The 12,627-nt window shown below is 38.5% G+C and overlaps 3 protein-coding genes across 3 annotated transcripts; all 3 read left to right on the forward strand.

The window, feature by feature from the left end:
• The first annotated feature begins 957 nt into the window (after positions 1 to 957).
• LOC127782552 (stellacyanin-like) lies at positions 958 to 2,288 on the forward strand. The gene is made up of 2 exons (XM_052309812.1): positions 958 to 1,361; positions 1,799 to 2,288. Exons 1-2 carry the CDS (start codon positions 1,169 to 1,171, stop codon positions 2,122 to 2,124), a joined length of 519 nt encoding a protein of 172 aa, XP_052165772.1. The 5' UTR covers positions 958 to 1,168; the 3' UTR covers positions 2,125 to 2,288.
• A 3,480-nt stretch (positions 2,289 to 5,768) lies between these two features.
• On the forward strand, positions 5,769 to 6,753 carry LOC127782663 (mavicyanin-like). The gene is made up of 2 exons (XM_052309930.1): positions 5,769 to 6,046; positions 6,166 to 6,753. The coding sequence occupies exons 1-2, from the start codon at positions 5,875 to 5,877 to the stop codon at positions 6,564 to 6,566; spliced, it is 573 nt and encodes a 190-aa protein (XP_052165890.1). The 5' UTR covers positions 5,769 to 5,874; the 3' UTR covers positions 6,567 to 6,753.
• Positions 6,754 to 9,812: 3,059 nt separating this feature from the next.
• On the forward strand, positions 9,813 to 10,633 carry LOC127781536 (mavicyanin-like). The gene has a single exon (XM_052308501.1). The coding sequence runs from the start codon at positions 9,894 to 9,896 to the stop codon at positions 10,458 to 10,460; it is 567 nt and encodes a 188-aa protein (XP_052164461.1). The 5' UTR covers positions 9,813 to 9,893; the 3' UTR covers positions 10,461 to 10,633.
• The last annotated feature ends 1,994 nt before the right edge of the window (positions 10,634 to 12,627 follow it).

A 12,627-nucleotide genomic window follows, 5' to 3' on the forward strand; every position in this document is an offset into this window, starting at 1 on the left:
AACATCAAAGGATTTGCTTCTCATGGGCACATCGTGGTCTTTCCAACCTGCTAACGCCACTTGACACGGTTCACCTTATTGCCTAGTTGGATCATAAACATTGAGGATGCCCGAAAGGGATGAGATAAAGCAGTAAAACGACAAAGATATTTTCATCAAAATTAATTAAAACCAGCAGATACTTGTGCAGATCTGAACACGGCGATCTCTTTCTGACTCTTCATCCTTGTGACAGGAACAAGCAGCTAATTAAGCTAGCGTCGTACTCCACAGTAGTGGTAGTTAACAGCCGGTCTGAACACATAGGCAAGAATTCAACGACCCGGCCCAGCAATAGCAGCTTATTGATGCACCGAATTAAGCAACAATTATATATATCTGGATCCAACAATAATTCATCCGATCAACTAATTACTAATATTGCGGGCCATCCGATCCTGACCGTCGAATCGGGCGATCCGATGGTCAGGATTCAGTCCAGGGTGATGATGATGATGATGATCCTGATCCTGATCTTCCTCCTCGATCGACATCTTCCCGACATTGTCAACATCTCTTTCGATCGGTCGATCTGTAGCTGCTCCTGCTGTTACGCTAGCTAGTTACTCCATCCGTTTCTAAACGTTTGACACCGTTGATTCTTTTAAGTACATGTAACCGTTCGTCTTATTTAAAAAAAATTTATAAAATATGTAAAACTATATGTATAATGAAAGTATATTTGACAATGAATCAAATGATAGGAAAAGAATTAATAATTATTTAATTTTTTAAATAAAACGAATGATCAAACATGTTTTAAAAAGTTAATGGTGTCAAATATTTAGAAACGGATAGAGTATATATCATCAACCCCCAGTGCCATTAATAGAGGACCACTAGCTAGCTGGGTCTTACATTGCATGCAGCAGCAGCTTGCTAGGCCATTCGATCGATCGATCGATCATATATATATGGATGAGCTACCTACACTGATATGATCCACCACAATTAATGTGCTCGAGACGACGCAGCAACAACCGCCGCGCCATTGATGACTAATTGAGATCGATCGATAGATAGTATAAGAGATCGACCACGAGCTCTCGATCAGCCTAGCTATAGCTATAGATAGATATACAATCTCTCTCTCTCTCTCTCTGATTGTTCTCTTCTGCTTGCCTCTTCCATGGAGTGGGCTCGAGGTCCAGCCATGGCGGCAGCGGCAGCGGTGGTGATGGTCGCCGCCGTTCTGGCCGGCCAGGCGATGGCCGCCGGCGCGACGACGTACACGGTGGGCGCGCCGGATGGGCTGTGGGACATGGAGACCGACTACAAAGAGTGGGTCGCTCGCCGGACATTCCACCCCGGCGACAAGCTCAGTCAGTAATCCAAATCCAAATCGAGTTTTAGTTATCTCTGTTTTCTTGGGTTTTCTTTTGTACTTTTTAACCATTTGAATTTTTAATTTCAAAAATAAACCATTCTAAATCTATTTCCAGAATCTGAATATTTTTGTCACACCAAACCCACCAGACATGACAAAACAACGTCAACACGCCAGCCGTAGCCGGCGTCATAGTTTAGTTTTGTACTATCATACCAACCATATCGATCAGAGTGGGCAAATAATAGCACTGCCACGCTAGTTAGACCTGCATCGGTGTTGTCTTGGTAAAAGCTCCAGATCTTAATTACATATAAGTTTTGGAAGAGTTTAATTATTTTTTAAATTGAAGATTAAAAATGTTCTAAAAATTAAAACAAATTCTTGCGATGAGCTTAATCCTGTTCTTGATTTGGATCAATGCAAGTGCAGCGTTCACGTACTCGCGTGAGCTGCACGACGTGGTGGAGGTGACGAAGGCGGGGTACGACGCCTGCTCCAACGCCAACAACATCTCCGCCTTCCGCTCCGGCAACGACCTCGTCGCCCTCACCGCCGTCGGCACCCGCTACTTCCTCTGCGGCCTCACCGGCCACTGCGGCAGCGGCATGAAGATCCGCATCGACGTCGTCGCCGCCGCCTCCTCCGGCCCCGCAGCCGCCGCCGCGCCGCTGCCGTCGACGTCGTCCGTGACCGCCGCCGTCGCCGGAAGCCGCCTAGTCCTCGTGCTCTTGTATGCTCTCCTGCCATTGTGGTAGCATTAATTAATTAGTCTCTTGTGTGTATATTTTTGTATTGTAAGGTTTAAGTACACGTATATGCTTTGATTTAGTTAATATTTTGTACTTGTGGTTTTAATTTGTGGGTATTTGTGATGATCAGATTAATTTTAGAGATGCATGCATGTCTTAATTTGGTTTCATTTGACTGAGGTTTGTACATGTTACGACTTACATGGAGAGATAAATGGTTGTTCTCTTTTACCTCCTCCGTTTCATAATATAAGTCATTCTAGCATTATCCATATTTATATAGATGTTAAGAAATCTAAACATATATGTGTGTCTAGATTTATTAACATCCATATGAATGTGGATAATACTCGAAAGTCTTATATTATAAAACGGAGGGAGTACAAATTAAGCTAGGATTTTTTTTCAAGGATTTTTATGAAGTCCAATTTTTCAAGGATTTTTTTTTAAGTTCGACTGGTCATTTTTTTCAAGGATTTTTATGAAGTTCAGAAGTGCTCTCAAACTAACCATAACATATTACAATATGCAAGATGCATGAAGCTCATTCATATATGGTATATTTGATGACGTTCTAATTAACGTACCTTTCCGGTTTTTAATACATCATGTGAACATATATTCAACTATTTGTCTTACTAAAAATTTACAAACAAGTGCCATTAATTTAATAATAAACTAAATCACAACAAAATAAATAATAATTATATAATTTCTTAATAGGACGTGTATTCAAACCTATGATCGAAAATCAATAGCAATCTCCACTCAAAAAAAAAATCAATAGCGTCTTCTATTTAAAAACCGGAGGCAGCACAATCCATGCGTGTTCATTTGACTCGTGGCGGCCGGAGTGCTGCATGTGAATCGGACGGTTGATGAAATAGTATCAAGCATTACTGTTTGATGTTATCTGGAGTACTAAATAGGCTTGAATTGAGAATTGACACCACAACATATCAGACGACAGTGCTTTAATTAATTGGAAATCAGCCACCAATAGGGCACATATATATCCCATCTATCGGCTGACTAATTATATATGGATGCATATCACAGCCTGTTATTCGATTTGCAATTCAGGCATCGATACATATATATCACATCTCACTTGATTAAATTATATATGGATGCATATCATGGTTCATTATTCGAATTGCAATTCAGGTATTAATCATCTAGGTATAAATGGATAGATCCGTAAGTCCATGTTTAATTAAATAGTTATAAATAAGTGAGTAACCGGACGGATAAAATGGGTCTGTGGATTGACCCTGCATCTTACCGCGAGAGCTAATTGGCGTGCACGCGCCAGCTGGCGGGGCGCCTTTTTTTTGGTTTTTTCGCGATTTTTTCTTTTTTCTTTCCCTTTTTTCTGATTTTTTTTTTACTTTCAGCACATGTGTTTTCAAGTTTTTTGTGTTAAAAGTTTCTAAATCATAACTTGAAAATTTTCAAATCGTAACTTAAAAATTTTCAAATTTGGACTTGAAAGTTTTCAAATCTTGGATTGAAAGTTTCAAATCTCGAGTTGAAAGTTTTCAAATCTCGAGTTGAAAGTTTTCAAATCTGGGTTGAAAATTTTCAAAGTTGAGTTGAAAGTTTTTCAAATTTAGGATGAAAAGTTGAAAGTTTTTAAAATTTGACTTAAAAAATTTTAAATTTTGAGTTAAAAGTATTCAAATCTGGGTTTAAAATTTTGAAAATTTGATTTCATATATAGATGTTCTTTTCAATTTGTTAGTTAAAAAAATCTCAAAAAAAAGAAAATATTATCTACTACCGTTATTATCTCAAACTGTCATTATCTAGCACTAATAGATTAGTCTAACCACTCGTCCGGAAAAAATACGCGCCAGCGATCCCGCATCTTGCTGCTAGTCATGCAAGCATATCATGGCTCCACAGGCAAAATTTTGGGCCTGAAATACAGCCGGCCTGCCTCAAACTCTATATGTATGCTCAGGGCCCATTTAGCATATGCGTGAACCTTTGAATAATTTTCAGCAAGATTGAATAGTCTCATCTTCCTCCCATATATGGCTCCATTTTCCTTTAAAAGAATATATGGACAATTGAAACAAAAACTAAAAAGGCAGAGAAATTATTTATATATATATAAGACACTGTACTGGCTTCTTTGTAATGCGGGGAAAGATTTCCAACTTATGCGATGCAAATTTTTTGTGTTCTAATTAAATCAAAGAGTTGTTAAGATCATACAACAACATGGCTCATTCCATAAGAATTCATCATCGATCTGTTCCCAAAATATGCAGCGAATGATCTTTGCAATGGGAAGGTTATGGCTCAAACTTTTCCTATTTTATTCTCATTTGCAAAGCATAAAGATGATAATGTGGCCCAGCATCTTGCAAGACCAGTTCATGATCGGTTCCATTTGCCCTTGTCAGTACAAGCTTATGATGAATACAAAGTTTATCTTGAAGATCTATCACAGATTCAGATCAATTCGCAGCCTGACAGATGGTGTTATATATGGGGAAATGAATTTTATTCCTCTCAAAAGTTCTACAAGCTCTGCTTTTGGTCACTGCAATCCCTAGTTACTTTGCCCTGGATTTGGAAGTGTAAAGCATATATGAAGATAAAAGTTTTTGCCTGGCTTATGTTTTTGGATAGAATAAATACAAGGGATCTCTTAGAGAGAAAGCATTGCAAACCCCCAAATGTACCCTCCTCCTGTGTCGTGTACATCAGGAGTAAGAGAAACAAGAGATCATATGTTTTTTGAATGCTCCTTTGCTGCAGCCTGCTGGAATATGATTGGATTCTCATGGGATACAACCCTTGATTTTCACCAAATGGTACAAGTGCAGCGGTCTGGTTTTTCCTCTTTTTGCTTCATGGAAATCTTCTTGGTGGCTGCTTGGCTCCTGTGGGGGTAGAGAAATAACCTTATTTTCAACAATGTTTCTCCCTCTATTAGTAGATGGAAAGCAAGTTTGAAAGAGGAGCTAAGTCTATATTTACCTAGACTTAGGGTAGATTTGATATCATCTTTTCAATGATGGATTGACAACTTGTAATTCTCTGTACTTTTCCTTTAATTAATGAAAACTACCGTGGGGTCTCCCCACTGTTTCCCGGTAAAAAAAAAACAGCAGAGCGTGCTAGCTACAATTCCCAGCCGCTTATTAAATTAATCAAGGAATTAAGACACGACGACAGATCAATGGATCGAGAAGCTGGCTATCAAGTTTGATCATTTCACAGGTGATGAAACCAAATTAATTAATTATCATGTGCCACTTTACATTCATATGCCCTTTGCATGTTTGATCATTTCACAGGTGTCTTTTTTTCATTAATTAATCTCACGCAACAGACTTGGTCGACCAGAAAAGTTTTTTTTTTCTTTTTTAAGAACTGACCAGGCAAGATCAGTAGCAGCTAGATCTCACCATACACGTCTGCATGCATCCAACGAGTGTGTCAACACATAGTACTTTTCTTACTGTGAGAGAATGAGTCAACGTTACATACATTTGACCGACCTACTCTTCAGAGTCTTTCACCTTCTACGCGTTCTCCTTCTACTGCTTTAGTTCTTCACAGTTTCATACCTCCAACCAACGCCTATATATACACACCTTCCCAGCACATCTCATTTCATTCAATCATCCATCGATTTCTAGCTTAGCTTCTACTGCCAATTGCTTGGAGATCGATCGACCATCATCTCTCCATCGATCCTCAAAGTCGATCGATATATAGCTAATTGGACCATATTCCATGGCGATCATGGCAGCCAGAGCTCTCCTCGTCGTCGCCATGGCGGCGGCGGTGCTCGGGACGGCGCTCGGCGCCACCTACACCGTCGGAGCTCCGAGCGGCTCATGGGACTTGAGGACTAACTATGACCAGTGGGTTTCCAACATCAACTTTCGTGCCGGAGACCAGATAGGTAAATTGTCCGTGTTTGCTCACCAGCTTAAATTTTTGAGTTGAACTAACTGGTGGATACATGTGGCAACTTTAGTATAATATCTAACCGAGCTAATGATATCCATGTGTAATGTGCAGTGTTCAAGTATTCTCCGGCGGCGCATGACGTGTTGGAGGTGAACAAGGCCGACTACGACTCATGCTCCAGCTCCAGCCCCATCGCCACCTTCAACTCCGGCGATGACACCATCCCTCTCACCGCCGCTGGCACCCGCTACTTCATCTGTGGCTTCAATGGCCATTGCACCGGGGGGATGAAGGTCGCTGTCAAGGTTGAGGCCACCACCGGCAGCAACCCGGCCCCATCACCGATGACCCCTCGTCCACGCACACCGACAGCAATGGCACCGAACGCAATGCCGCCGACGGCTGGTGGCCGGCCCGTGCCTCCGTCTAGCTCAGCAAGCCAGTCTGCTGGTGTTGCATCTCTAGTTGGTCTTAGTTTGGGTGCCATAGTTGTTGGTCTCATGGCCTTCTAAATTAGAGTAAGAAGATACTTTGTGTATCTCTTCGAAGGAAATCGATTGATCGTGTTCGTATATATTGATTGCTTTGAGTATTTTCTCTGGTAGAGTCCGGCTCATATTGTTATTTATATGTAATATATTTTTTGTTATATGTAATTCATCAGCTCATTAATTATGATTTGATTTGATTCTATTGTTATATATGTGTTTTGGCCCATCATGACTAGCATTTGACTTCAATTTTGTCATTTCACCTAAAACTTTCCTTAATCCATTGAAATTAAACAAAAGGGGGGGACAATTCCATCTCAAAAGCCTGTGGCATAAATATCTATAACCCTATTGTAGCTAGCTAGAAACAAATCAATAGGAATTAAACAACACAACAACATAGAAACCGTAGACCATACCTAAAGCTTTACCTTCTAGAACATGTAAATAAATAGTACTAACATAAATGAATTATTTTAATAATATCTTGACAATCAAGATGTACATATATCCAGTTGTCCACCCTAATCCCGGTGCCCCATCTTTTCCGCCCCCATCAAACAAGAAATTTCAGATTATGCTATCATCAAAAGTGAGTTACACTATAATGCCATCCTTCAATTGAGTTTCACCAAAATACTATTATCAAATAGAGGATTCATGCCAGATTCATTTTCTTCCCTTTTACAGATTTGTTGTCTCTCTTGCAGGTGAAGGGACCAAAATACCCCTATATCGGTTGAGCTATATATAGAGAGGGGGTATCCAAACCATGAAGATATCCCTCAAACTCCCGCACCAGTGTTGCCTCTTCCAACACCTACCTCTCCACTACCCTTGATTAATTCAACTTAGCAACCTCTAAGCAAAATATCTCTAACCTAGCCACCTAGCTAGTCGATGCAACATTCATTTCATAGTTCTAATCCAACCATCATTGGTCAAACAAATCAACCACTTTGTTGGGTTTTCTACTTTATTTTTAAAGAGACATGTATATATAGTGGTGTCGAGTAATAGTTGCATAACCACACCAACAAGATTATCCACATATACATAATCAAGTGAAATATGTTTTTCCTAAAGGTAGGGGTGTGGAAGGACCCTTTTTTTGCAAAAGAAGTTTATTGAAGGATCAATAAAATATTTTGCGAATTGAGGAATTCAACCGCCTACAATATCCTAAGGAAAAAAATTGGACCGCCCATGTTTTGTTGATGACGTGGATGTAGTAGTAGCTTTGTGGGAAAGTATTAATTAATCAGCTTTCTCTATATCAAATATTATATGGATTTATCCATCCTTTGTGTTACAAAGGGATGCATCGACATGTCAGAATTGTGTATGTAGTATACATGCATGATGGAATTGTGCATGTAGTATAATGCTGCGAAAATCGTAATTGGATATTGGTGCCCTCCGCCTTTCTTTTCATTTTTTGACCACTTAACTTTCCTTTTTAAGTAAGTTTGAACAACTAAACTTTATACTCTTAAAGTTTATACACCCAATGTTTGTACACCTAAAGTTTGTATACCCAAAGTTTATACATTGAAAATTTATATGTCCGATTCGAATTTGAATTTGGATTCAGATTCAAATATTATATAGATAGAATGATGCTATATAAAAAGTTTCTACACATAATATATAAAGTTTATACACATCAATATTGTTAAACATAATTATTGTCCCTTTGTATTTTTGTTTTATCCAAACGTATTTTTAAATTTGTTTTTAGAAACCCACATGGTCTAAGTTGGGCCCATGCATGTTTTCTGAAATAGATAAAAGTAGAGACATGAGGAGATTTGACAAAGTCAGTTCTCACAACACTTTAATTACTATATTTTGTCAAGTTCTGTATTTGAAGTTTGAACACGTATGTAGCCTTTTTCTTTTTGTTGACGGAAGTGCTTTCCGAATAAAGCTCATATTTGCATAACTAATCATATATCCATGCTTGAATGGTTAATTTGATATATGTGCAGAATGCGTATACGTGGAAACCAATGGCATGGAAAAGTCTTTAGGCCCTGTCTAGATCCTCCAAAATGGCAAAAGTTTTATCATTTTGTAGCACTTTTTGTCATTTTGGATCTAAACACTAGTAGCAAAAGTTGTTAATTTGGCATTTGTCATTTGCTAGTCCATAGTAGCATATTGTGCCAAAAAGTGCTTTGGGACCACTCCCTCTCTCTTTCTCTCTCTCACTTTAGTGCTAGAATGGCAAAACTTTAACATGAATCTAAACACCAACTAGTACTTTTGCAATGCCAAAACTTTTGCCACCAAAATTTTTGCCATTTGCCATTTGTCATTCCAAATGGATCTAAACATGCCCTTAGTTCTGATATTTTCCACTAACAACTAATTTAATTTGAACCGACGCTTGAACAGACTACTAGTCTATTGCGATTTAATTTGAAATTTGAAAGCATGAGCCAAGTCATCATCGCGTGAATTCAACACACCAGCTCGCGTGTGTATATGTGATTTTTTCACCCCAACTAACCGATTTAGATCTTGGTCAAGCTTAATTTCTAGAAATTTGGCTTTTAGATAATAATAAAATACATCAAACACCAGGGCCCCCAGCTGATGTGCAAATTAATTTCATGGTATATATACTTATATTACTGCATCTTTTTAAACATACGATGTTATTATTTACTTTTATATATATTACGTTTGACAATCCTCTTAATAAAATTAATTATAGTATTGTTTAGTTTATTGTGTTTTGTGTTATCCTTAAAGACAATTCAAGGATATATAACTTATATTTTATATATTTAAATTAAATTTTTAAATAAAAATGAATGGTTAGATATCGTATCCAAATTAAAGTAAAAATAGTTACATATTAAAAAACAAAAGGAATAAAATTTAGTCGCCAAATCGAACAACCCCCACCCACCACCCACGAATTCTTGCACTACACATCAGATGATGATTATATGTATTACGTACACAAATTCAATTAGATAACTAACTTCAGACTCTGTCAATTTGATAGTTTCAATCAGGTGATCATTAAATTAATTCAGACTCGGTCGAGCAGTAGCAGTCGATCACGACTTTTCTCACGTGCACCTATCATTAATTAATTATACATTTTCCTATATATACGCGCGTGTCAGTGTGAGCGGATCGAGTCATACACATTTGACCAACCAATCCCTTAGACTGACCTCACTTAACGCGCTTAGCTTACGCCTAATTAACTAACAAGCACCTATATATACACCTCCTATCATACCTCCTCCCCAAATCAACCAAGTTCCATTTCATTTCTTGCATCTCCAATTATACTCTTGCTTCCAATTTCAACCTCTCTTCCCAACCATGGCAGCCAGAGCTCTCCTCGTCGTGGCCATGGCGGCCGCGGTGCTCGGGACAGCGATGGGCATCACCACCTACACGGTGGGAGCTCCGGCCGGTTCATGGGACACACGAACCAACTACGCCCAGTGGGTCTCCGCTATCACCTTCCGTGTCGGTGACCAGCTTGTCTTCAAGTACTCCCCAGCGGCGCACGATGTGGTGGAGGTGAACAAGGCCGACTACGACTCCTGCTCTAGCTCCAGCCCCATCTCCACCTTCAACTCTGGCAATGACACCATCCCTCTCGCTGCTACCGGCACCCGCTATTTCATCTGCGGCTTCCCTGGCCATTGCACTGCAGGGATGAAGGTCGCCGTCAAGGTGGAGGCCGCCACCGGCAGCAACCCTACCCCGTCACCATTGGCCCCTCTTCCACGCACTCCTACAGCAATGGCACCAAATGCGATGCCCCCTACGAACGGTGGCCAGCCCGCGCCTCCGTCAAGCTCAGCAAGCAAGCCTGTTGGTGTTGCATCTCTGGTTGGTCTGAGTTTGAGCGCCATCGTTGCTAGTCTCATGGTCTTTTAAATTAGAGGGAAAAATATTTTTTTTCTCTCTTCAAAGTTGATCTATTGATCGTGTTCATATGTATTGATTGTTTGTGATGAGTTCGGCTCAAATTGTTACTCTTTTTTTTTTTTTGCTACATGTAATTCAGCTCATTACGATTTGATTCCAATATTATATAAATGTTCTTTTGACCCATCGCTAGTGTTTGACCTCAATTTTGTATCTCCACCTAAAATGGAGAATTCCATCTCCTAAGCATGTGGCTCATGTGAATATAAATACGTATATCCCTATTTTAGTTAGAAACAAATCAATAGCAATTAAACAACACAAAACAACATATAAAGCATAGACCATATCTAAAGCTCAACAATATTCTTTTTTAAAATAATGGATAAACATTGGAAATCCGCCTTTTGCTTCAATAGAAATAGACAACAAAAGATGAGAAGATAATAAAAATGAGACACCAAACTCAAAAAAGATATGAACAACTTACTCAAGTAGCAATCCTACTAGTAAATCTCGATCGAAGGTTGATGAAAATGTGCATAGTAGTTTCTGGCATGTAAAAGAGAGATGTATAGGTTTTTGTCCATGCCAGACATTTGTAGTCATGTCAAAAACCGAAACCTATATGTTACCTAAAAAGTATCTGTAAATAAAATTTAGATGAAGTTTTGTCAAAAACCATATCATTTTTACTTAATCATAGAGTCCAACATAAAGCAAATACTCGCCTTTTTTTCAACCAATACCAAACAGCCAGCTTCCACCTATATGATGAGAGAAACTAGTTGGTGGTTTCAAGCCAAAGGATACATATATTACACTCCAAAGAAATTTAGCATAAAGCTCTACCTTCTAGAACATGTAACTGAATACTAACATGTACTCCCTCCGTATTTTAATGTATGACGCCATTGACTTTTTAGCCAACGTTTGACCATTCGTTTTATTCAAATTTTTTGTGCAAATATGAAAATATTTATGTCATGCTTAAAGAACATTTGATGATGAATTAAGTCACAATAAAATAAATGATAATTACATAAATTTTTTGAATAAGACGAATAGTCAAACGTTGAATGAAAAGTCAACGGCGTCATACATTAAAATATGGAGGTAGTATACATTTCAATAAAGTATCTTGATAATTTAAACTTATGTATTTGAATTGGTAGTTTTTTGTTCACAACTTCACGTAAGTACTATCCTAGAGCTGTATCACATATATATAACCATGCTTGAAATTGTTTTCTTTTTATTAGTATTATTATTTTGAGGGTCGGCAAGCAAAATAGTTAGTTTGATTTATGTGAAACATATGTGGAGTGTGAATGAATCAATGACATTTTTTTTATAATGGCATGGAAAAGTACTACTGGTACCTATAGTTCCAAAGGTACCGGTTCTATATTTTTGACCTACGGAGGTGGGCAGTTAAGAGGTGTCAGTTTTAAATAATCCGGTAACTATAAGCCGATCCCTATTAGGGGTTTTGTAGTAGTGATCTAGGCTCCCAGCCTCCCATCATATCAAGTCATCATGTCCCCGTTCTAATAGCCGGATCTTATAATTCCTTTAGGGAAGAGGTCGATGGGGAATGGGGTAGGGTTCAAGCAGAGAAAAAGATCCAATTAATGATGTTTCACTATCGGCTAAAATTAAGACATTATAATACAAAAATAATTTTATCCTTTTAAATTTGATATTGTTATCTATTGACTTCGTCCCATAAAAAATAAAATTAATACAAGATGTGGTATATCCTTGTACTGGAAAGTATTTAAGTAGAAGGATAAATCAATCTCAACTGTTGGATCTGTTGGATCGTTTATATTGGTGTTTATATTGGTAGTACATACATCCGGTTATATATATATTCGCGGGTACAATTTCAATAGAATTTTCATAGGATTAGAAATTAATTTGTTGTTGGTATGCGCTTATTAGTGTATATATTAGGCCTCATTTGGTAGAGCTACAACCTCTAACTCCCAACTCTAAACTTCAACTCTAGTGGGAGCTAGCTCATATAGAAGTTGAGGTGGGTAAAAAGTGTTTGGCTAGATTTACCAGCTCCACGTCACCACGTGCCTTGTAGCCATTTCGTCGAACACATGGAGGGCGTCACCGTCGCCGCACATGTGTTTCCCTGCCATTGCTGCCGTCGCCGCACATG

This window comes from Oryza glaberrima, chromosome 8, assembly GCF_000147395.1.
Source record: "Oryza glaberrima chromosome 8, OglaRS2, whole genome shotgun sequence".
Taxonomy (NCBI): Eukaryota; Viridiplantae; Streptophyta; class Magnoliopsida; order Poales; family Poaceae; genus Oryza; species Oryza glaberrima.

Excerpts from the sequence above, each read along its gene's own strand:
- LOC127781536 (XM_052308501.1), top strand. The coding sequence starts at position 9,894 with ATGGCAGCCAGAGCTCTCCTCGTCGTGGCCATGGCGGCCGCGGTGCTC.
- LOC127782663 (XM_052309930.1), top strand. The coding sequence starts at position 5,875 with ATGGCGATCATGGCAGCCAGAGCTCTCCTCGTCGTCGCCATGGCGGCG. Across the intron at positions 6,047-6,165 it reads TCGTGCCGGAGACCAGATAG|TGTTCAAGTATTCTCCGGCG; the intron begins GTAAATTGTCCG and ends TGTAATGTGCAG.
- LOC127782552 (XM_052309812.1), top strand. The coding sequence starts at position 1,169 with ATGGAGTGGGCTCGAGGTCCAGCCATGGCGGCAGCGGCAGCGGTGGTG. Across the intron at positions 1,362-1,798 it reads CCACCCCGGCGACAAGCTCA|CGTTCACGTACTCGCGTGAG; the intron begins GTCAGTAATCCA and ends ATGCAAGTGCAG.